Genomic DNA, 26,515 nt, shown 5'->3' with positions numbered 1-26,515 from the left:
TTTATTTAGAAGTAAATTTAGAAGAAAAATCACAGTAATTTAGAAGGTATAATAAATAAAGTAAAACAATGTTTATTTCCGATAATTGTCATCCATTTTAGGAGAAACAAGGATCTTATTATAACACTAGAAATAAGGGATTGCTTGTAACTAATTCTAGTAGGCTTCATAAGATACATAATAGCTTTAAGGGTAAATGTATACACTTCTATAATAAAGTCCCAGCCACTGTTCAGGCATTATCTATAAATAAATTTAAATGTTTTATAAAAAAATGGCTCTGTCGTAAATCCTATTACTCCACAGCTGAATATCTAAATGATCGGACAGCCTGGGACTAGATTGTGTTTATTTTATAGCGATAGTAATGACTGTACAATGTTGTATATTTTTATTGAAAAGAGCGCAAAAAAAGAATGCTGGGGGAGTTTCTTGCGCCGCTTCTTCTTTCTCAGAGCGCCATTTGTTTCCGAAGCGTTAGTAGTATCTAGTATATTAGAAATGACATCAAAAAGAATTCTAAAGGAATCGATTTTGAGAAAATAAATGCCTTTTATGCCTTTTTTTACAACCTTTTTAATACTCGTGTTTAGATTCAAGTTGTCGCCAGTAATACTTTCTTTGAATGATACAACTCATGACCAAAGAATCGTAACTCTCTGTTTTCAGGATGGAGAATTGTGTCGAATGAGAATTGTTTAGACAGAAGAGAATAGAGAGAAGATAGTCTTTGATAATTTATACGTCTAGATAGAGTCTTTTCCTGTTAGACAACCGATAAAAACAGGCCAGGAATATTAGTTTAGTGTGCGTGACAAGCTACGTCTTAAACTCAACTTAAACTCTGTGTTACTGTGTGTAAATTGCTCCAAATAAAGGTTAGTTCTAAATTATTTTTTTTTCAACGTTTTCACAGCTGTCATAGTCTATCTAAACGTATAAATGATCTGAGGAAAGAGTATTGTTTACTCTGAGTCCAATATAACAATTAACAATGGATTCAGGACACTGATGGGGTTGCTCCGCTTCTGCAGTGCATCTGGTATACTCACGTAAGCGCAAGTCGACGGTTTCCATACCATATATATTGTTTAATATCAGTTGAAATAAATTAGAATGTAAATTGTAATGTGAATATTCAATTAGACATTTCTGACCCAATCTAAAAATCTTTATTTCTTCAAAAATTAAGCGCTGCAAGTTGTTACATTATAAGTTATAACATGAAATAAGTTTCCTGCCTGCGCTGATAGATGGCGCTACACTAAAGTAGTGCGTTTTAGAACCTGCTATCTTAGTTTGTCGACGTTAGTAGACGACATGCTTAATCCGGCGTGCGTTGTTATTGTAATGGGCGTAAGGTGATTACTTACCATCAAGTGTTTTTTTGAAGAGTTAAATCTGCTTAACATTAATTTGTTAGGTAAGAACTCTCATTAATATTAAAAGTGAAATTGGTTATTGGAACTGGAGATAACAAATAAAAGGATACTGAAAACTGGATAATGTATTTATAATGAATAAAATATTACTTTCAAGTAATAAAAATTAAATAGTGTTCATATTAAATTAATAACATTGCTAAATTTAATTTCTACTTAGTACCTATTTCGTCAATATAATATCAAGTCGTCTTCGTTCGCAAATTCGTCAACTGTTTTGAATTAAGCTGTTTTAGTGAGGCATTCAATTTCTTCATTTATTGCGAGTTACGGGCGAAGACGTTGATTGAATTTATTAGCTTATTATGTTCAACAGGTTTTTTCGTTGAAGAAAAACAGTTAATTCGTTAACGAATATAAAACTGTTAATAAAAACAGGTTATTGATTTAACGACTACTACTAAATACTGATTACTGGATAATGTAGTGATAATTTGATAATAAAATAACGATTAAAAATTTACTTTAAAGTAATAAAAATTAAAAAGACGTGTTGTGTAATTATAATAAGATTAAATAAAATAAATAGAATAGTTGTACTTATCGAAAATTTGAAAGTTCTTATTATTATTAAATAAATAAAAGTGAACAATGGAGATCATTTTTCTGTTAACTGTATGTAATACAAAATAAGTGTGTGTATTCTGTCCCTACCTACTTACACAAGAAGTTTCCTTGTTTGCAGTAATTAAAATATTATAGTCTAGAAGGTTTTTAATACAACCAATGAATAAATTATATTACCGCATAATTTAGTTAAATATAAAATCATAACTCAAATTATTTTTATACAATAAGAAATATTTTATATTTATTTAACAACTTATAAGTCATATTGATATTTATTTTACTCTCATCCATTGGTTGTGGTTCAATAGATATAATTTGAGTTAAGAGGCTTATGGTAGCTAAAGTATAATATCTACAATTTGTCTAGTTCACCAATTACTATCGTCAGGGTGTCGAATTTGAGTGTCGGTGGTTCAAATTCACTCGCTTTTTTTTTATGAAAATAAGGGACGAGACGAGCAGGACGTTCAGCTGATGGAAATTGATGCGCCCTGCCCTACAATTACAATGCAGTGCCGCTCAGGATTCTTGAAAAACCCCAATAATTCTGAGCGGCTCTACAAGTGCGCTCGTCACCTTGAGACATAAGATGTTAAGTCTCATTTGCCCAGTAATTTCACTAGCTACGGCGCCCTTCAGACCGAAACACAGCAATGCTTACACATAACTGCTTCACGGCAGAAACAGGCGCCGTTGTGGTACCCATAATCTAGCCGGCGTCCTGTGCAAAGGAGCCTTCCACTCTGATAATTTTACCCTAACGCGCCAAATAAAGCAACCAAAGAGTATAATATATTAGTATAAGTATGGAAGCCTCACTCCGCGAAATCAATTAAAGAAATAGGGACTCTTGCGGTTATACAATAAATTGTAATTCAGATAATTTATTCACCTAGGACTAGGAGTTGCCTCTCTTTCTATTGCGTGAGTCTTATTTAAAAAAATCCTGAGGACTATAGAGTTATTTACGGCTTCAAGGCACGTTTTCTCCACCAGGAATTTCACACACAAAATAATATAATATCACTTAAAAAAATTATATTAACCCAAATATTGTCCTACTTCGCGATCTTGGTCGAAATCTGCGCAAATGATTGTTTTTATTTTAATTTAAACATCTATTTAAGTTTAATATTTCTTTAACTAAAATCTTTTACAGTTGTACATACATTATCGTTATTTAAAGCGTTTATTATTCACAGTCGACCGAGATCTACCTATAGCGAAAACATTTATAAATATTGAACATGCATTCAGCCTAAGCATTCAGTAAACCGAATGTAAATTGCTGTTTTATAAAAATTTTCATTAGTTAAAACATTCCACTCTTACAAATAAGTACTTACCCCTATACCCATAAGTACTTACTCAATAGATCGGGTAACTCTTCACATATTATGTTATGATGTAGGAACTTGTAATAAAATATGTTACTATTTGTAACGTGCTTGTTTTGATGACATTAAAAAGGTACTTTTCGAAAAAAGAAACAATTCAGTAAAGATTTTTTAATTTGCTTTTCTTTCTGTCGAAATAGGAAAATGCAACGCAAGCTGCGAGTAAAATGATGTTTATGGACCTAATGAAGTGACAGTAAGAGCAGAGAGTAGGAATGAATACTTACTTCTTTCAACAGAATATTGTTCTTTCATTTGTTCTCCAAGGTCAAAACCACCTTTGGATCGAGACACCAGGGCTGTTGACATATCATGGTAGCTGGTAAGAGTAACACGAAATCGGTTACGGACACACACAAAACTACAAGTACCTTGCTGTAGAACTACATTATTTCAGAGAAACTGTTTTTATATGTGCATAAAAATCTATAATCCCAAAGATAATAACAGAGGCATCGTCAAATAGGAATTTGAAACTCATCTAAATTAAAAATATACCTTAGTCAAAATTGCTTATATTCATTAGACGAATATTTTCAATTCAAACATTGATTTTTTTTTAAATAATATAATTTAGAAATGTATTTTGGAAAAAGTGGAGCAAGATCAGTTATCAGTAGTTAGTCGTAACTGTGTAAGGTCGTAAGGTGTGTCGACACCTGAAGAACTGAGAATAGTCCATAAAAGAGTTCTAACCTGTTTAAAAAAAATCCAAGAAAACAAAAAAGGTCTATATTTGGGTACCACTTGAGTTCACACATATACAAACAATAATATTAAATCTTTTACATGTTTTTTGAGGAAGAGGACGACAACCGAGCGTACGGGTCACCTGGTATTAAGTAATCACCGCCGCACACACTCTTGCAAAGTCAGATGAATCACAGGAGCTTTGCCAGCCTTATGCATATAAAGGTGTACGCTCTTTTTAATAATAATAATAATTATTATTATTAAAAGGTTTATTTGGTTCAAGAAATTTACAGAAATCTTATAACTAAAAACAATATGGACAATAAATAACCAAAATGGGGTGTAGTCAGAATTATGTTGGGAATTTTACTTCTCAAATCAGGTATTCTCTAGACACCGAGACACAGACTTCGAGAATTAAATCTTTATTAATTAAAATATATTTCCAATCCCCCAAGTCTACTGCTACCATAAACATTGGCAATGAAACTTTTGATTTTTTGAAGGTACTCATATCGTATAGTCCTGCAATCACCGCAAAAAGGCACCTCATTCCACAGCTTGGTCGTACGTGGAAGAAAGTTTCTTGAAAACCTCTCTGTGGAGGACGCCACACATCCAGATGGTGGGAATGATATCCTAATTTGTCGCGTGTCCTGTGAAGTCGGAATTCTGGGGTAGGAATCAGGTCAAACAGCTATTTGTAACTAAAATACAAAAGGAACTATTCAATCTATATTTCTACCCATCAATAATTAATCTGTGTGAAGTTTCCATAATATGCTGAAGCTATTTACAAGTTTCAAGAGTGTTGGAAACTCTGGTGATTCCGTCTAAAAAGCCACGTCATCAATTTAAGTCGCTTTGCTATGGAGATGAATAGCACATAATCTATTCACAAGCGAGGATGGAAAATGCAAAAATAGGTTGAAAATATGCATACATTGGCAACATATTGTACTTATTAATACACCACAGACGGAAATATTGCATAATATGTAGATTACAGTTGATAACAGTACACCAGTGGGAGGCTCCTTTGCACCGGATGCCGGCTAGATTATGGGTACGATGCCTATTTCTGCCGTGAAGCAGTAATGTCTAAGCATGACTGTGTTTCGGTTTGAAGGACGCCGTAGCTAGTGATAATACTGGGCAAATGAGACTTGACATCTTATGTCTCAAGATGACGAGCGCAGTTGCGCTCAGAATTTTTAGGTTTTTCAATTATATAATATATATTCCTGAGCGGCACTGCAATGTAATTCAAATTCAAATATTTTTATTAAAAATAGGATTCAAAATCACTCATTGAACGTCAAAAAGAACCACCCGTTCAAAAGAGACTGCCTGACTCAGACCTGAGACGAATGGGCGCAAGAAACTCAGCGGGTTTTTTTTTAAATATAAAAATATGGATTACAATGTGATATCTTTATTTATCACTACATTATATTAACTCAGATAGGTGTCAGCACAATAGATAGTGTCTTAATACCTCAGTTTCAAGTGAGGTTATGTTCCGCAGTAACTATAAATAGCACAAGGACTTGGTCCGGCGACATTAATTAATAGATATACTAGACTATATAGAATCTTAATAATGTGTAAGCAAATGTCATGTATATCTATTGTTGGTCTTCCAATAAATAAATAAATAAGTATTAACATGCAGAGATAGATTTAAGTTTACGATGAAGAGAGAAAAGGCGGCGTACTGTAACATCATTAGGTTTGTGCGTCAATTGTTTGAGACCCGGGCATGATGGTGAGAAATGTACTCTTCCAGGGCATTGTCGGTCTTGCAAAAAACGACACAATACTTTATTGCATATAAAACCCGAGTCTACTTTGTCAACTGAACATTCACCAATCGTTATGTCCGCTATGGCTGATTCATCTCGAGTTCTGCTCTGTACTGCTAGTGTCCTAGTGTCAAACCCAATAACTAATGAAACTATAAAGGTTCGCGCTTTGCTTGATAGTGGGAGTCAGTGTTCCTTTATCACCGAGTCACTGAAACAGCGACTCAACCTAGATAGGTTCTAGAAGGATGGGTAGATACCCATCCTTCTAATATCGATATATTATACGCTATTGGAAATACTCAACTTAAGCTAAATACAAAACGTTGTATGATACGTCTACAATCTAGTGATTGCCTATTTAGTGTCACAATGTTTTGCCTATTATTACCTAAAATCTCTGATGACATTCCTAGCTCAACCTTTGATATAAAGGGCCTAGATTTATCTAATTTTACTCTAGCTGATCCTAACTTCCATGAATCATCCCCTATCGATATGCTCATCAGGAGCGACCTATTTTGGGATGTGATAGGTTTTCGACACCACTCACTGAGTGATTAAGGTCCTATCTTGCGCAGCTCTAAATTTGGATGGCTCGTCGGAGGTCCTATGTGTGTCCAATCGAAACAAAGAATATTACCTAAGAAACCTATTTGCTCCTATCATGCTCACCTAAAGGAATGTGATTTTCCTAACCTAGAGCATCAGGTAGCCCAACTTTGGGAACTGTAAAGTTTTCCTCAATCTATACCCTACAGCGAAGAGGAAAAGCTTTGTGAAAAGCATTTCCTTGCCACTACTACCCGCCTAGATAATGGACGTTTTTGTGTGGGTCTCCCTCTTCGTGATGATAGAGATTGCTTAGGCGACTCATATCAACTAGGCAAAAAAAGGTTTGTTCGAATTTATAAATGAATATGCCGCTCTCGGGCATTAAGGGCATCGGGCAAATTAGCAGAGCATGAGCGTCTCCTGCATGCTGGACCTCAACAACTACTTGCATCTCTTAGGGATCGCTACTGGCCTATCGGAGGCCGACAACTAGCTAGAAGAGTCGTACGCAATTGCTTTACTTGCCGAAGATTTGATGGTTAAACTTTATCGAATATTATGGGCAATCTTCCAAATGATCGTGTAGAGACTAATTTTCCGTTTGCCACTGTTGCTACTGATTTTGCTGGACCATTTTTAATTGCTGACCGTAAGGGTAGAGGATGCAAAACCTCGAAGTGCTATTTGTGCATTTTCATATGTTCTCGATACAAGTGTGTCCACCTTGAAGCGGTACGTGAGTTGTCAAAGGACGCATTTATTTTAACATTAAAAAGATTTATCGCTCGCAGAGGTATCCCTAAATAATTTATAGCGATAATGGTCGTAATTTTGTAGCCTCTGCCAAGGAAATATCAAATTTTATACAGTCACAACGCGACTCTATTTGTGATTATGCAACTCGTCGCGGTATAGAGTTCAAGTTCTCTCCCGTGTACGCTCCTCACTTTAATGGGATAGCTGAGGCTGGGATAAAGTCGGCTAAATATCACATTAAACGTGTTCTAGGCAATTCGCATCTAACCTTTGAGTAACTAGCGTCATTGTTTGCACAAATTGAGGCCATCCTCAATAGCCGACCCCTTTGTCCTCTCAGTTCATCTCCTAATGACCTGCAACCTCTCACCCCGGCTCACTTTTTAATCGGCAGGCCACTTACGTCGCTGCCATCACCAGACTTCGTGGACTGCAGTACTAATCGTCTCGATCGCTACCAGCGTCTGGAGCACGCTAGACAACACTTCTGGCAGCGTTGGACCAAGGAATATGTTGCCGAACTGCAGCAGCACTCTAAGTGGCTCTAAGATCTCAAGCTCAATGATCTCGTCTTAATAAAGGAGGACAACTTGCCCCCTTTATGTTGGCGCATGGGCCGCATATCCAAACTGTTTCCAGGCAATGACGGCATTCCTCGCGTTGCAGATATTTCTACCAACCAAGGAACTATAAGAAGAGCCCTCAACAAGATTTGTCCACTACTTACTTCAGAGGAAACTTGTTAAAAGCTTAAAGGAGCTTTCAACGGCCGGGAGGATGTCGACGCCAGATTTCCTATCGTCGACTGGATTAAATTTAATTCGTTCATTCACTCTTCTACTTCAGCTACTAGCACACGACACCTCAACTACACAAGAACTATTTTATCTAATCCTGTTAAGACAGACGAAATATAAATCTTTAAGAAGGTATCAATCTTTCTTTTGTTCATCGCGAACAAACACATCGTACAAAAAAGTGTGTAATTCAAGAGGTACGCGACCGCATCTCATCGCACCAGTGGGAGGCTCCTTTGCACAGGAAGCCGGAAAAAATCTGATGTAGCTGTAATTACATTAACACTGTTGTTTTAAGGCCGAATTACGTGTGGTGGCACTCCCCACCCCCCGACGACCACTGTTTCAATACACTCTGTCGAATCCTAATTGTTTCTTTATGTCAAACGTAGTATTACATCATCTAATCCAATGACGTTCTATACATATGGACATATCATTCGCATTCTGATAACGGAACGGCAAAAGTGTGCTTAAAGACAATGTAAGCACACTTTTCTCCTTAGTCGTGTGTCAACTGTGAGCAATCAAAAGTGTGCTATAAAAACTGCTTAAATAATACATTAACGACTCAAAAAAAGATGGTGTGATTTATCACCGGTAAGATTATTTTATTTATATAAGATTGTTGTGCAAAATGCGGAAGTAATTTAATAAAACGAATATTTTTTCATTAATTTTTCAATATTAGTGACAAGTCCCCAGATAAGACCCGCTTGTCAGAATGGGACAATCGGGTTCTAAATTCAAAATACGCAGCTGAAACTGAAATAGTGTTTAAAATGCTGCCTATTGACCGATAATATTTTAAACAACGCAGAAATGTATAAACATAGCTATCGAAGGTTATTATGGTGTAATTTGTGGTGTGTGCAATATTTCAGCTTTGATTTTGTATGAGGTGCATTGTCTATATGTATAGAACGTCACTGTTCTAATCACTGTTGTATATTATTATTATCTCTATTTTATTTCGTTGAAAACAACGCATTTCTATAGCAAATAGCAATACCAGTAGGTACTTTGCAGACTACTTTTTGGTATTTCGTCTTTTATCTCGCGAATTTGTGGAGAGATAATATTATTAACACAGTAAACATTCACTGTCTTATTAATAAACGCAGTGTAAAGTTACTCCAAGTTTACATATCTTTGTCTTTATCCTAGCTTTGTGACTACAGAATAACAGCCCAGAGACAAGTAATTTTTACTTGGATTATTAGAATAATTAATACTCTGTCAAGAATGAAGAGAGTATAATATAAAATTAATTATAAATATGTACCTTAATACCTACCACCTATTATATAATTTTAATATTATATGTGCAGTAGCAGTACAATTAACAATAATGCAATTTTAAATTTATTCACGTGAAATGTGATTATTTAAAATATCACCGTAAGTTTTAGTTACTCACTGTGTCTTACTGATCTTTCGATTTTATTAGCTCATGTGGGCCAATCCCGGCGGCACTGCAATGCCGAGCCGACCCGTGACAGGAGTGGAGCGAGCCCCTAACACCCCGTCATTTTCCAAAAATCAGTTTAATATACTGGTCCCGCAATGCGGGAACTTTCAGATATTAAGCTGAAAAGAACAGATACTACACTTTGATCTTAGCCAAAAGGCCGAGAAGCGATACCATTGCAGATCTAACTGTGAGTACCGATTATTTTATAATAAATTCTTATAGCGCGTTGCAGGATTGAATTCCATGATATGCCTGAGACATCTCTGGATATCTATTGGAACTAACTAACTGTCTGCTGTATATTTAACCATTAGTATCGTTAGTGTTAACGTAATGGTAGAACATTAGTGTTTCGTGGATTTTGCCCTAGATGTCACTTTTTCCAGCAATACTTACTCTTTCATTTTAATCCAATAAATAGACTTACTTTGTTTGGCCTTGCTGCAATAAAGATCCGTAACGTCATCAACTTATCAGTTGAGAATAGAGCTCAGAAATCCTTAAATAAGTTTTTTTTGCAAATTATATTTTTTTAAGTCAAAAATTATAGGGAAAGGTATGACGACATTGCAAGCGACGATCAGTTTCTTACAAAATTGAATGTTTGAAAATGCACTACAAGTGCTATATTTTGTTTAATGGATCATATTTTAAAAAATATTGACAATCAAAAAAAAGAGTTACAGGCGTATTTTTTGACATGACCGAAGCATTTGACTAAGTTGACTGGTTTAAGGGGAATTACTTTGAACTGGCTATAAACTTATATTAAAAATAGAAAACAATGTGTTCATATAACAAACTCTGGACAAAGTTGTAATAAAATGGTTTATGAATCCAATGGACTTATTCAAATTCAAGTGTACCACAAGGCAGCATTCTAGGGCCCTTGTTGATTCTTCTATATATGATTTACCTAATTCTACATCACGAAAATACATAATTTTTGCAGACGACGTTTCTCTCCTCATACCTGACCTTCAACCATCAATAAATAATGACAAAAATGTTAAAGATGAAATCACAACATGTATAATTTGGATGGAAAGAAACAAATTAAGTGTAAATATTGAAAAAACCAAAATAATTCAATTTTGTAACAAAAACGAGAATAATAATATGTTGATGAGTTTAAGTTGTCAAGGTAAATCTACTCTACTCAAAAATTCTTTGGTATCAGCATAGATAATAATTTAGACCTATAGACTATGTCAAAAGAAGCTGCAATCATTGCCTATCACGGCTATATAGCATCTATAATAGGTATGGTATCTTGATTTGGGGTAACTCTACAAACATAAACAAAATATAACTGGCTCAAATAAGAGCTGTGGCCGATATAGTGGTCTACAGCTATCAAGGGGCAGGGCCCCTTTTGTTGATTTTTAAATTTAAACAGACGGACTATTACCGAAATGTATGTACTATAGGCTAGTTTATTTGTTAAGAAATATTTAAATTAAACTACTAGACTTCTACTAGAGATAGAGATTAGAAGATGTAATACTACGTTTGCCTCAAAGAAACAATTAGGATTCGAGAGTGTACTGTTAAAGCAGTGTTCGTCCGGGGACTGCCAACACACCTAATTCCGTATAACAACGGTTTCGCTCTTCCATTAAGCTAAAGATATTGTGTTTTGTGAAGGTACCAGGTCTATGTGTCGTGGTCTCGTACTCCTTTCGGTGGCTGGATGATCCTGTAATCGGGAAGTCTTACTCGTGTAAATCATGACTTACTTACGGCATGACATATGAGTATTTTTGTTTCATCACTTTACGTAGATTAAAATTATTTGTAAAACGATGAAGCTATAAATATGCTGATTCGTGGGAGAGTGGCAATGAGGTTCTTGCCACTTTGTCTCATTAAAGATCAACCTATTCCGAAGTGGTGGTAAATATTAAAATGTACAACTTTAGACATTCCCTTGGTCTAAATGAGTGCAAACATTTTTCATTATTCAAAAAGTAATCGGCGATTCCTTCATACACACACTTTTATATTAAGGTCGATATCTTTAAGTTAGAAAAAAAATCGTTTAAAAATTCAGACTTAATTAGGTAGTATTTAGTTGCACGCAGTACGACTTAAGAGCCCGCAACGCATTTCATGACCTCTGGTATTACGCACCGCACAGCCGAAATCACACAAATTGGATATTTAATAAAATATTAATATGAAATAAGAAGAAACTTTATTCACCAAATACATATTCCTTATTATTTCTAATACAAACGTATCTTAATACTAATCTGCTCATGATAACACACATTGGGGTGTGTCAAAATTTATTCAAATTACACAAATCATTTTGAACCATCCTCAGTTCTTGTCAAAGAAAGGTGTTATTTAATAATTCGTTTGATATAAAGGCGGTTTTATATTGAGATTGTCACATCCATACATCATCCATAAAAATAGGTTAGCTACTATTATACTGTATAGATGGCGCGCGACTTGAATGCAGTCGGGGTCCTCTGGGGTTAAAATTGGGAGCATCTCTCCCTGCTGTCCGCGAGCCTAGCTTTTTTTATGACAATAAGGGACGAGACGAGCAGGACGTTCAGATGAGGGTAACTGATACGCCCTGCCCATTACAATGCAGTGCCAAAAAAAAAACGAGTATTTATTCATCACCAAGCACGATAAATTCCAAAAAATGTTTTAGACGTGTGTGTTGAAAAATGGCAAATAAAAAATTTGACTGAATTAACTAAATTTAAGTGCGAAATGGTAAACTTTATTCATCATTAATATAGGTCATCAATAACAATTAGATCACAGCACTATCGCATTACTGAACTCTGCATTCAAGTCGCGCGCTATCTGTAGATATAAGTATTACTGCATAAAATATTCAATAACTATTAACACCACGGATTATGATTGTGTTAGATCTAAGGTAACGGTGGCCACGTTACATCACAAGTACGACATATCAAGATTGAACTAAATATTGGTAGTACCGTATTGCTGGTACACTTCTTTGATGTAAAACACTAACAACACTTATTCTCTTATATATATATCAGTTTAATTGTATATTAATATAATTTTGACAACTAATAATATTAGAAATCTTCGTGCCAATTCGGTGTACAAAAATATATACTTCAGTGTTTCTGTTATGTATTACTTAAACTAGAATCTCTATGTATTACTATCGAAAAGCTAGTCATAAATTGGATATTATACACAAACATACTGATTTCAGTTGTTTACATTATTATGTTGCAATTTTAAACCATTCGTACATAGATCACAGATTTCATCATGCGCTCCTCAACGATAACATAACCAGACGAAAGAAGAAGACTTAAATGTACAGTTACATCATAAGATGGGATTTGGATCGAACAAAGGTGAGCCTTACATAAAAATGGAATTGGTGAGACCTACTCATAAATATCGACATCTACAAACTCAACTCAACTCGTAACATTTTACCAATATAAATAGTGGGTTAACTCTGCCGCTAAGTATCTACAAGGTTGTCTCAACGTCTGGTTACAAATTTCAAAAAAAAAATCTACGACATGTTGAGGTACATTAATTTACAGATGGTAAGTATATTCAAAGTAAAAGAGTACTATTTCGATAATATATTTCATTACGTACGTAGCAAAATCGTGTAATGACAAGAGAACGCCGCATACGATGCAGGCATCTGCCTTAACTTCAGATGGGCGTCGTTCTCGTTAATTACGGCACCCTATAATTGGTCAGTGTAGTAACCTAGTTGAGTCACAATTTAATACACGTGATTTTACTATAATGTACGCATGTTATATTACGATTGATCGACAGTTATCGCGTGAGTTGAATGCAGTCGAGGTCTCGGGGATAGAGTTCCGGCATCTCCCCCGCTGTCCACACGCCTCGCCTCAAGCGCCTAGTACTGTGCCGTCTTTGACAGCTTTTCGTACGTTTACCGTGCTATCGCTCTAATACTGAAGTTACGATCTCGTATTATTTTATTTAATGATAAAATAAAAATATTTTTTTAATAATGACTGATCCGAGACCATCAGGTACCGTTCCAAAAAAAAACGAGTTTTTATTCATCGCCACACACGAAAAATGGCGATAAATGTTATAAACATGTGTGTAGCTTACTACACACATGTTTATAAGGCAAAACATAAATTTGAGATTTAATGTTTCGATTGAGCAAGCCGTTATACCGGACTTTTGAAAAGAACATTGGCTGCAATTCAAAAAATGTGAGTGAAATAGTTATTATTTTCTTTTTTTTTTTCTTTTTTAACCTGGTGTATCATGGTAAACTCAAAAGCATTGTTTAAATTTATCGAAACACTCATGATTATCGTCATCAATTATAATTAGGTCACAGCACTATCGCATTCCTGAACTCTGCATTTAACTCGCGCGCTATCTGTATGTCTAATTTATGTAAGCATAATGTCAACGTTCAGGCGTTCAGTCCATTTTTTATCTGTCCATTATTAGTTATTAAGCTGATGGTGAAAATGGCTTATGCAATAAAGATGTTATAATAAATTTAAGAAGTAGAATACTGTTTTATAAAATGCCACAACTATACAATAAGCCTAGCTTTTAACGCATAAAATACAAACAATATTATTGATCCCAACCCTAAATTCTTTGTGTATTCTTTACATTTACAGTACGCTTTTGTCATGTTTTTATACCAACAGCAGAACACAAGTTAGTGTCGAACCAATACTATATTTAATATGACTTTAAATTAATATCAACCAGGTGTTTAGCAAACCTCAATTAGTCAGGATGTCATGTTGTCTCACTCGCACTAATCAATACCTCTACATGGATGTTGGTGACCAAAAGTTCATTTCTCTCAACTCTGAGGGTTTTGCCCTCACTGGTTTGGGTGGTTTCGGTTTTTGTGTTTGCATTTCATTCACAACCAAATTGGTGTTTGGTCTGGGTGCCGGTCCAAGATTTTCGACTGATTCGGCAAGACTGCCACCTGAAAATATTGAAATGTAAATAAGATTCCACTAAACTAAGGGGGCTATTAATCAGGTGAATATGTTTGACGACTTTTTATTACTGTACCCGCCAGTGATACGTGATGAGGTCTTGCACTATAAACTTTAGGCTAAGTTTTTTTAAACACTTTTTATTAAATTCACCTGTATGTATGTTTGTTTGTAATTGATTCATTTGTAGAGATGGGCTAGACTGTTATAATTATTCAATGAATTATACTGTTGTGTTATATTTTTCTAACTGTTGTCGTAAACTGTTATAATATATATTAGATGTTATAAATTTTATTCGAAATTATTAACGCTGATAGCTGTTGTTGCGGTTTGAAGTTATTTAGTGTTATAATATAACATATTTGAAGAGGAATAATTACTTTAACACTAAGTACTAGGTAGATGGATTTTTTTTTGTTGTGCTTTTTAGAAAGCTTTTTTTACCTGTGTACCTACACAGAACAATCTTATCGACTTATAAGTTAAAGAAACTATTGACTAAACGTATTTACACTATTCACAAAACTTTTATTTTTACACTAACACTTGTACATTTACATAAAAAAATAAAAATAACTCAAGACATATATTACACATATCCATTTGATTTACTATTCATACTATAGTTTTTACAAACATTTTACTTCAAAATGATAATAATAATTTTCAAAACACAATTAGCAGTTTGTCAATTTAAAAACTCGCAAATAATGATTCTCATTGGAAATATAATGATTGAAAGTGTTGTTTTATCCAAAATGTTATTTATCTTGGTCTCATCGCAAGTAGAAATAGCTGTAAGGTTTATAGCAAGAGTGCTTACAATACTTGTCAATCTAAAACTAAAAAAATAGCTAATAAAAATAGCTTTTATTGTGATATGCGAAGTGTTCACATTATTTTGAATACGAAGCACTTACTAAAGCGAATTAGAAAAAAGGCTATCTGTTAAAAAACATTAATAATACAATTTTTTTAATAAAAGAAACGCACCACTTTCCGCTCGTGTACATAGATGGCGCTGTAATTAAATTTCAAACGAATTTTAATAGTACGGAAATAATTTATATAATATAATTATAACAGTCTAGTGGCAAATTTTATAATGTGTTATACTGTTGTAAAAATATATTGTAATATATGTGTTGTGTTATAACCTCTACTCATTTGGACGCGATTTTGACCCACTTTAAACGGCCAGATTTCGTTCAAACTTCGTAGATTTATCGAGGACCGATGACATTAAATTAATTTCATAAAATTATTCCATTTTCAATTTGCAAAATAGGATTTTTGTTAATTTATATAATTTTTTCATCTATCATACATAAGGCTCAAGGCAGGTATTGATGTTCATTTTAAATTTCAACTATTATCTTTTCAACCAAAGCGTATTTTTAGTTTTTTTTAAACTATGTTTATTTCAGAGTTTCATAAAAAATGTTCTTAAATCGAAAAAACTGGTACAAAAGATTTAAGTTTTCTTTAGTGTTGTTTCCGCCAATATTTGTTTTTAAAACAATTCGACACGAGACATGTCTCGTGCCAGATTTTGGCGAGACAACACGTCCTGAGGATGCCTCGTGTAGAGGCGAAACACGTGTCGAATTATTTTAAAAACAAATATTGGCGGAGTTAACACTAAAGAAAACTTAAATCATTTGTATAATTATGGATTTCCGCAAAGTAACGCCTAATTCAATAAATTTTCGAAAACAACGGGGTCAATCTATGTAAAAATTTTATGTAACCAAATGGCATCTATTCCGCAGCGAACTATAGAAGAATTACGTGAATCGGATCCTAAATCTCAGAGGAATGAGTGTACATACATAAAAAAATACCGATCGAAGTGAGAACCTCCTCCTTTTTGAAGTCAGTTAAAAATGTAACTTTTACGCAAAAATCTAATGTAAAAACACAGATACAATTACACGAGTTTTAATCCTTTAAAAAGTGTTTTATTTAAATGGGTTGTTACGTTGTGTGTTTTTTTTTATGAAAAGTAGGGACAAGACGAGCAGGACGTTCAGCTGATGGTAATTGAAACGCCCTGCCCATTACAATGCAGTGCCGCTCAGGATTCATGAAACCCCTAAAAATTCTGAGCAGCACTACAACTGCCCTCGTCACCTTGAGACAAGATGTTAAGTCTCATTTGCCCAGTAATTTCGCTAGCTACGGCGCCCTTCAGACCGAAACACAGTAATACATACACATTTCTGCTTCACGGCAGAAATAGGCGCCGTTGTGGTACCCATAATCTAGCCGGCATCCTGTGCAAAGGTGCCTCCCACTGGTAAACAGGTGTGGTGTCTGAAGTCATACTTAAATGGACACATATAAAAAAATAACGCACTCTGCAGTCTATTTTCCACGTACTCCTCTTCTGCAAGCGTCGAGGTGGAGGTGGTAAGGTCCTTCTTGAAACCAAGCAAAGCCATCGTCAGCCAGGAGCGATTGTTTGTGTCATCAACGGGTTCGAACGGCGATGTGAAGTAACTGAAAATGAATTTAAAAAAAAATGTTTTCCACTCTACATAAAATTACAACCTTTGAAACTGCAAACAAAATACGATTCAATTGTCCATAGGAATTCATTCTTTGAATTTCTTTTATGAAATTTTTTGATGACAATAAGGGACAAGACAAGCAGAGGACGTTCAGCTGATGTTAATAGATACGCCCTGCCAATTAAAATCCTGTGCCGCTCAGAATTCCCTGATCCAATCCCAATAATACTTATAGAATATTATGATATATCCTAGGATGGTGAGGCTGAATTTGAACTGGGTAATTATCATTATCTTTAAACGAGCAATTCTTGTATATTCCTATATATAAACTGAATCTCGGAAACGGCTCAAATGATTTTAATGAAATTTAGTATACAGATAGTTTCGGGGGCGAGAAATCTATCTAGCTAGGTTTCAATTTTAAAAAAACTATAGTTTTATCCGTTTTTTAATGCGAACCGCTACAATAACATTAGAATACAAAGGTAAATTTCGCCACTATACACAAGACTATAATAGCTCAGATGGGACATTGGGTGATTCGGAAAGCAGAAGACCCCGGTTCAAATCCAGATGTCCTATTAGTTTTTTTGGTTCAAGTTTTGTACCTTCTTAAAAATCCGAGCAAGGCTCGGTCGTCCAGGTACTAATTATAACATGTCGCATTTAAAAAATATGTTAAATATCGTAAAGAAAAACACAGTAATTGTTTTTTTTTTATGTAAATAAGGGACGAGACGAGCAGGACGCTCAGCTGATGGTAATTGATACGCCCTACCCATTACAATGCAGTGCCGCTCAGGATTCTTGAAAAACCCAAAAAAATTGAGCGGCACTACAATTGCGCTCGTCACCTTGAGACATAAGATGTGTAGTCTCGTTTGCCCAGTAATTTCACTAGCTACGGCGCCCTACAGACCGAAACACAGTATGTTTACACATTACTGCTTCACGGCAGAAATAGGCGCCGTTGTGGTACCCATAATCTAGCCGGCTTCCTGTGCAAAGGAGCCTCCCACTGGTATGCGCGCATGGTACAGTTTTTGGTTACTTGTTGTAACTTCCTTGTTCATTCCGCTAAATACTATTTGAGACCATATTTAATTAACCAGTTGGATTGTTTCACGAACACGTCCGAACAAAGAAACCGGTCGAGACACACCTGCAAACAGAATGCAGTACCTGTCACTCGTTGTATGATCACGCAATGTTTACCTTTTACTTTTTACGTTCAATAAAATCGAGATTTATTTTACGAAATTTCAAACAGTTTCATTTTTGGTGAGACAACTGACGTAATGAGAAGAAGTCCTATATGATATTGAATGGCAGCATCTACCTTTGACCTTATGATCTGAAACGACCAATGTTATTACGATCATATTATAACACTGCACCCGTATTGTTAATGAGACTTGGTAATAGGCCGCATAGGCATTTTGATTAACCAAGTTCTAATTTTTCAAACTCTTTATATATATTAGGAATACGCAATAGTAGTCTATCAACATCACGAATAAAGATTTAATCTAATATTTACTAATTCTTGCTTAGACACGGAAGATAATTGATTAAAACTGTTAATTTGTTGCTTCCGATGGTACTACATAATTTTCAGTCATACCCTTGAAAAGAATTCAATCTTTCGATACCTGTATGTAATATAATTCCAGATTAGCACAATTTTTTAATTAACAACAAAACACGTAATCTAGGTAAATGGACTAGGAGGGCGAAGGCATTTATTGCCATTGAATAAGAAAAACATATTTTATACCACACACATAAAATGACAATCTAAATACAGTACTCCCCCTTACAACGCGGGGGTCTTATAACGCGTTTCCATATTACGAGATGTCCATGCGCTGTATAACACGACCGTTCCTGTATATAACGCGGGTGTTTACCACATACTGTATATTTCTGTACTGTGAAATTTGTTATGATTTTTTGTACAGTTCATAATTAGCTTCGCGTACCTTTGCACGTGTGTTAATGGTGATATTACAAAAATAAATTATTTCATTAAATTTGTGTACTTATTAAAAACCTTAATAAAATAGTAAAAATAGATAAATAGGTTAACAATTGGAAATACTTGTTACGAATTGTGATTAATTTTTATTGTTACGAATTACGAGGTCCTAAAAACGCGTTATATAGCAATATATGCCTATATCGAGTTTTCCTATAACGCGGTACCAGTCTAACGGGTTAAAAGAGGGTTACCCGTACATAAAAATATATTCGTAATCCCAATTTAACCAAATATGCTGTGTGGCAAAAGAAAACAGCTGCAGCGCTGATTTCACCATCTGCCTGGGTAACTGTTGGTTTTATTGTTGGTTTCTTACGACCGTTCCCAATATACTATCTACAGATAGAGATAAATTACTACCTTCTACTGTCAGTAATCAGCTGTCAACATTATGAAGCTGTCCCAATATACCCGATAAGTCATTCTTATCGCCTTATATTGGCACGCGTGAATTGCAATTTCCCATTCTTCTCAGGTCTGAGGCAGTCTCTTTTGAATGGGTGGTAGTTTTTGACGTTCAATAAGTGATTTTAAATCCTATTTTGAATAAAAATATTTGAATTTGAATCAGTCAGTAAAGAGAAAAGTCAACGATAGTTATAATTATTATCTCAGGCAGGCCACAACCGGAGATAGCCTGAATATTGCGATCGGCCGTTAAAGTACTACCGTTAGAGATGGTTGCTATGAAAGACAAAATAAGTTACCGATTGTAATGCTTCCTGCGTCCGGAAGGGCTGGAGGGGGGCGAGTGGATTGGTGTGGTGGGGAGACTCTTACTGCCGCGGCGAGAAGCGAGGTACCTCTGGCCAGGCACCTCGTGGTCCTCCGCTGGAGACGCGACGGTGAACCCGCGCGACCGACCTGACACCATCTCACTGGCCACCTGCAACCATACAACTCTACTTTGAAGCCAACTTATACAACTACTCGTTATTTATTTACTGTCCAATTAGCACGGCAATGCCACTTACACTAGTTAAGACGAAACACTAAAAGGAAATATTACAAACAAAAAATGAATATAAATTTCAATTCTCTCCGCGTATCTTAGTATTTCAGAAACTAGGGAAGTCCACCCATCATTGAATGGATCCCATTGAGCATTCTTGTTCAAGTTATATAATGTTTGGAATTTTCTAGAGAAAACAAAAATTTGGTCATTTTGAGAATCCTTATACATCATAAAACGTAATAGTCTAGGTACTGCCATCTCATAATAAATCAATCCTAGCCCAACTTATATTATGTCACCGAGGGCAATGAGAGTTTGACATTCAAAGGCATAAAAGGCATTTACTGTCTCAAAATTGATTCCTTTAGAATTCTTTTTGATGTCATTTCTAATATACTATACACTACTACCGCTTCGGAAACGAATTGCGCTCTGAGAGAGAAGAAGCGGCGCATTAGTATATGATATGTGGGGTTCTTACGTTGCATTGTTCACCGAATTTTTATTGAGCACGCAGAATTCGGATTACTCTAGGATTTTTTATCTCCATAGAAGAAATCAAAAACGTGCGTTGGGAGCTGCAGGGTATATAATAGATGTAAAGGCTTGAATGTTAACATTCCTGACATTGAAATAGTGAATACAAAAAAACAATAAAGTAATAAATAAAAATCGGCAAAAGGTATTTTAAGTATAACATTTAACTTACGTGTAGACGCTAAAATACCAGATCTAACTACGTTTGTCTCTCAACCACGTTTTGTTAAAACCACATCATGAATTACTGCATAGGTAAATGCGTCATGTTCCAACAAATTTAAAACAAAACAATCTAGGTAGGTAATTACGTGACACACAATGAGTACCAAACCACACATTCGAAGATAAAACGAAAACACTGCGTGCCAGTTAAAATACAACAAATACCATATTTAATATTATATTTGATTGTCTATTGAAGTGAGCTTAATCTAAGATAGGTTTCTTTTTGCACTTATCCAAAACTAATGTTGATTGATTTGTAAACACTAAATCGCGGCGCACTTGTGAGTTGTGACAGAAATAGAACGCTGCAATATTATGTATGTAGGTAGTGCAGTGAATGTGCATTCGGCCCGTCACTGAGTGGTGAGTACATACTAGACAGCTATACCAAGGAGTACTAAATGTAGGTATTGCTAACGGAGTGTGGCGATACATTGAGGTCGCCGCAGATACGCTCACCGTAGGGCTGTCTACCGTACTGTAAAATAGAGTACTGTACTGTATTGAATTCAGGAGTTCTCTACAATCAATAAAAAGATTAGAGAATACTACTATTATTATTTTGCTTATAAGCAGACCTTTTGGTTCATATCAGACATGTGCATTAATATAGAATAGTATAGAACACAATCTTTTGTGTGTGGTACAAGTTAAGTCTTCTTCTAAGAAGCTTCTTTACCAGTGGGAGGCTCCTTTGCACAGGATGCCGGCTAGATTATGGGTACGTGCCGTGGAGCAGTAATGTGTAAGCATTATTGTATTTCTGTCTGAAGGGCGCCATAGCTAGTGAAATTACTGGGCAAATGAGACTTAACATCTTATGTCTCAAGGTGACGAGCGCATTTGTAGCGCCGCTCAGAATTTTTTGGGGTTTTTCAAGAATCCTGAGCGGCATTGCATTGTAATGGGCAGGGCATATCAATTACCATCAGCTGAACGTCCTGCACGTCTCGTTGCTTATATTATTATTAAAAAAAAGTAATTATGGTAGCGAAAGCAATAAAACTCGGGTTTTTCTAAAATTACGTTTTCGACAATCATCACACGCCTAAATATGAAGTTAATGTTATGTTTTCGAGTGTTTTATATTTAAAAAAAAAAAAACTACTTTAATCTTTTATAATCCCTCTGTAAAATGAAACATACTCCACTATCTAGCCGTACTTTACTATAGGTTATTTTGTGCAATTATACTTTATACTTAAAAAATAGGCTATATTTAAAAGACGCTACGCAGCTGTTTAGCAGTTATATAATAAAACAAAGTAAATTATAATTCATTTTGAACACATTGTTTTTTTTTCTAAGTTCAATCATTTATACAAAAAAAGTGGCAATCCTGCGCTCAGTCGACAAACGCGTGAAACGAATGAATCACTAATATAGATTCTATACAGTATGTTTACGTTTAATACAATTACATTTTCTTCTCCGCGTAATAATTTTTGTTCAATTAGGCTACATACTTAAAAAAACGCCATTTACACATCACAAAGTGTAAATGGCATTTACTTCAAGTCTGGTTTGTCCATTTTGGCGTTAGTTTTGATCTTTAATCAGAAAGTCTGAGACATTATTATGAAATTACTGGGGGCTTCTAAGGCTTAAAATCATAATATTATTCTAGGTGACGAGAACAATCGATATCGGCAATGCCGCTCAGAACTTTGGGTTTTCAAGAATAATCGTGACAGAGGGTATCACGTGAAAGTTTTGCTCGATACATTTCTTATCATACATAAGAATCCGTATGATGAAATTTAAACTTAAATTTACTCACATTACTATAAAATATCTTATTACTTATTACAATATGATTATTCTTAATGAGTAAGTTTCATCACACAAATTATTTTGACACGTGAAGTACCATGATTAACTTTGTAAATGATATAAAGTAATAAATACATTTAATAATACGCGTTTAGGTAATAAATTGGCGTTATACGTACTGGCAACAATGGATTGAAATAAAACTTCACCTTGATGCGGGATTTCAAAGTAAAACTTAAAAAATATATAAAAAAGGGGGGGTTCTAAAATGAGGGGGGTGAATACCCCCCTCATGGCAGAATTTTATAATGTGACGACTTTAAATACCTTGATTAAACTAATATATATTAGTTTCCTCAAATTAAAAATGTTTGAATTTTTCAGTAAAAAACGGAATTTCATTCTTTGACTCGCTGATTGGAGATATTTAAGAAGTGAAGTGTACAATTTATACGTTTTAAGTATCTATAGTATCACAAATTCCAGACAGCATCTTTAATCCGTGTTCCAGAAGGCGTCTAAAGGCGACACTAAATGCCGGCGTCCTTGAGCGATATGAGTTCACGGCTCCTATGTAACAAAGCCAATATTTTCAAAATTCTTGCGTCGAAAATTTAACATTTTAACAGGCGCAAACAGTTTAATTGCTTACAATCCTCATTATTGATTACTAATCTTAATAAATGTACCAACACAAAAAAGTAAAAGCTATAAGAACAACTTTTATGAGAGCAGTATACTAAACAAATGCATCATGCCGAGAAAAAACTTGTTTAACTGCAAACAAACTGGTAATTCATAATAGCTCTGCAGTGTTAAGTTTAACCAACAGCAAGCATTAGCAACCTACAAGTAACACTTAAGGGTATGTGTAACAGGATAAAGTAGTGTTCATAGCTCCAAATGCTATATTTTCACCACAAAACTTGTCTAAAAACACCTTGTTTTCCTGTTTTCTGCTTACTCCTCGCCTTAATACGTAACCCATGATACAGTGTACTTTGTCTCTTTCATGCACCGTCATTGAGACAGTGATAAGACATACTTGATCACGGATTACGAATAATATTTAACTTCTAGTATATGGACCTTGGTTTATGATTTTTCCTCTCACTCTTATATATATATAATGAAAATGGTCTTTGTTTGAGGCTCTTTCAAGCCTAAACCACTGATTGTATCGACATGAAACTACCACCATTCGATGCGAAAGTTATCCTAGATGGTTTATGGCTACTTATTTTTTGAATTCCAACGTTCATTCCTTGTAAAATAAAATTCGTCCAGCGAAGAGGGAAGGAACGGCTAGTTCTACGTATATGTGTATTACTAATGCGCTCCACTATAGATTCGCGAAGTATGAGTACGGAATTTCGCGGATTTACGAAGTAACTCTGTGAGGTTGAGATCTATCGAGCGGCCTTAGACTTTGCTCAGACTTTACTTACGTTAAACTTAGATGAGTGTAAGCTTAGCATAATCGTTGAAGTCGTTTTAATAGTCATTTGACAGCTGAAATTATGCTAAGCTTATGCTAAGACAGCCTAAGTTGTAGGTAAGTAAAGTCTAAGTACGTTCTATACATCTAGCCTCCTTGCTCAGGCTGTATCAGGCTGAGACTGGCGGGTGCTTTTCGCCCGCGACAAAGGATACGCGTAACTTTCTCGGCGTTGTATGTATGTATACTGTAGAGGGCTATATTTGTCGAGGATAGTTAACTCGCGAATCGCAGCCCTAAATCGTCGCGTCGCGTCGCTTGAGGGGAACTGTAAAGCCGGTATTATAATATTATATTTCTCTTCTTTGACATCGTGTACAGAGATGCCATCTACCTACAAAAGAACCACCTTCGTTGATTGTCAATTATTAATCAAACAAAATTTCAAACACTATTTCAACAATGCACAGTATATACACATTGAACTTTTTAATAAATCCATTCAAATTGACGTATATGATAAGTACACAGTACTAATGGCACAATACGTCAGCTGTATAGCTATATATATATATACTGCTATAAGCATGTCGGTGACGCGAACTCACGAGATTTCACCCATCCACGAACTGTCGTACTGTATATTACATTTTTTAATTATTTATGTATCGCGTGCGCCAGTCGGTCACGGCCAACATGTCGGTGACGTGAGCCCATAAGATTTACCCCTATCAAAATGTGCCCAACGCGGCTAACGAAATTTTCACTTCAAAAAAGTTGAGTACAAATTACCTACAACATATAAGGTTCCGAACCATCGCACAACATATAATAGTATAAACTTTAATTAGCTTTGTAATTGTTTTTTTTATTTAAATGGCGGCCATTGCGGCATCCGCCATCTTGGTTTTTTATTACAAGATATAGCGGCATTGCCGCGGCAATCCTAATAATACACACTGTCAATTAAATAAAAAAAAAATTGCGCCTTAAAATATAAACTAGCCGTTCCCGCCCGCTTCGCTGAATTTTAAAAGGAAGGAACGTTGGTATTCGAAAAATAAATCATCTAGGATAAATTTCGCATCGAATGGTTCATTTTCATGTCGATACGATCAGTGGTTTAGGCGTGATTGAGCCTCAAACAAAGAAAATTTTCATCTATACTAATATTATAAAGCTGCAGTGTTTGTTTGTTTGTTTGTTTGTTTGAACGCGCTAATCTCTGGTACTACTGGTCCGATTTGAATGATTCTTTCAGTGTTGGGTAGTCCATTTATTGAGGAAGGCTATAGGCTATGTTTTTTTTTTCAAAATTAGGGATCCGTAATAAAATTGCTATTTTGTAACACAAGGTGTAAAATCGAAAACCTATTTTTGCGTGCGCTGCAAAAACTATTGACAATAGAACAAAATGATGTACAGGCTATAATATAGGCAATATTTTATTACTTATATAACTATCGCGTGAATTATACTTTATATGGCAAAACAACGTTTGCCGGGTCAGCTAGTTATATACATATAGAAGACTAATAAAAGATGCCAACAACAAACCCTTCCGGCCTAATTAATTCAGTATATAATTATATTATTCAGTGGCAATTCGCAGCTGCATTTGTAATTATCACTAACCTTAACAACAGAGTTGCCGCATGCCGCGCCTTCGCCCTTGAAGCCGTCGTCAGTTCCTGCCGGTTTTGGCTTCAAATTCATTGGATTTGCTGCAAACACAAAGGTAAGGTAAAAAATATAAGAGTAATTCGATAAGAAATGCTAGATACAAAAAAAACACAGTAGTAAAAGTTTGTATTATCTAATATATAACATTCTCGTGTCACGGTGTACGTAAGTTAACTCCCCCGCAACTGCTCGACCGATTTTCGTGCATATCGATGCAAAATTCTCCAAAATCGGACAACATCTATTTTTCGTAACCCGAAATGTAAAGGGTGTCCCACTCCAACATATATTTTTTATTTTTTAAATTTATTTTATTATGATTCAACATTGAAAAATACATATAACTTAAAATTTTCACCTCTCTACGATAACGCCTATTTTTGTGTCACGATTTTTATATTATTCTGTTCCGAATACAATAATTTTTGTATTACGATATAATTGATAGGTCTGATCATCGGTCGTCGTCTATTTTTTACCCCAAAAATTTTAATTATTGATTTTTTTTTATTACTATATATGGCAATACAACGTTTGCTGGGTCAGTTAGTAATATTATATATGTCTATAGTCTAGTAGGAACTGTAGAGATATCCTTAATCGATCTATGATTCGAACTCGTATCTAAAATTGAAGAAGCTATCTTTAACAGTCATTCTATCGGTTATTGGATCGATGATGGCTATCTACGCAACATATTTGATTAATTTGGTATGAACATACATAAAATAAGATAAAGGGTATAAACATCTAGGCTAATTTCACCCAAAAAACCTTGAGGTTTTAGCTTAAGGCGACAACGAATGCTAGCGACCTTGAGCGATGAGTTCACGGCTGCCGGCCCGACATCTATGTAACAAAGCC

At 35.0% G+C, this 26,515-nt stretch overlaps 1 protein-coding gene and 1 non-coding gene across 3 annotated transcripts in view; both read right to left on the bottom strand.

The window, feature by feature from the left end:
* Nucleotides 1–9,465: 9,465 nt before the first annotated feature.
* LOC126975424 (U2 spliceosomal RNA) lies at nt 9,466–9,658 on the bottom strand. The gene has a single exon (XR_007731719.1). It is a non-coding gene; the product is annotated as a U2 spliceosomal RNA (small nuclear RNA).
* Nucleotides 9,659–13,766: 4,108 nt separating this feature from the next.
* Nucleotides 13,767–26,515, bottom strand: part of LOC126975352 (uncharacterized) — a 32,875-nt gene continuing 20,126 nt past the window's right edge. For both annotated transcript variants that reach the window (XM_050823202.1, XM_050823204.1), the window contains 4 exons: nt 25,604–25,692; nt 19,745–19,923; nt 16,840–16,982; nt 13,767–14,464 (listed from right to left, as the gene is read on the bottom strand). In XM_050823202.1, coding sequence (XP_050679159.1) covers nt 14,298–14,464; nt 16,840–16,982; nt 19,745–19,923; nt 25,604–25,692 — 578 coding nt within the window. In that variant the 3' untranslated portion in view covers nt 13,767–14,297. The remainder of the gene's footprint in view (nt 14,465–16,839; nt 16,983–19,744; nt 19,924–25,603; nt 25,693–26,515) is intronic.

The sequence above is a fragment of the Leptidea sinapis genome, chromosome 35 (assembly GCF_905404315.1).
Source record: "Leptidea sinapis chromosome 35, ilLepSina1.1, whole genome shotgun sequence".
NCBI classification, from domain to species: Eukaryota; Metazoa; Arthropoda; class Insecta; order Lepidoptera; family Pieridae; genus Leptidea; species Leptidea sinapis.
This window is presented reverse-complemented; position numbering and strand designations above follow the sequence as displayed.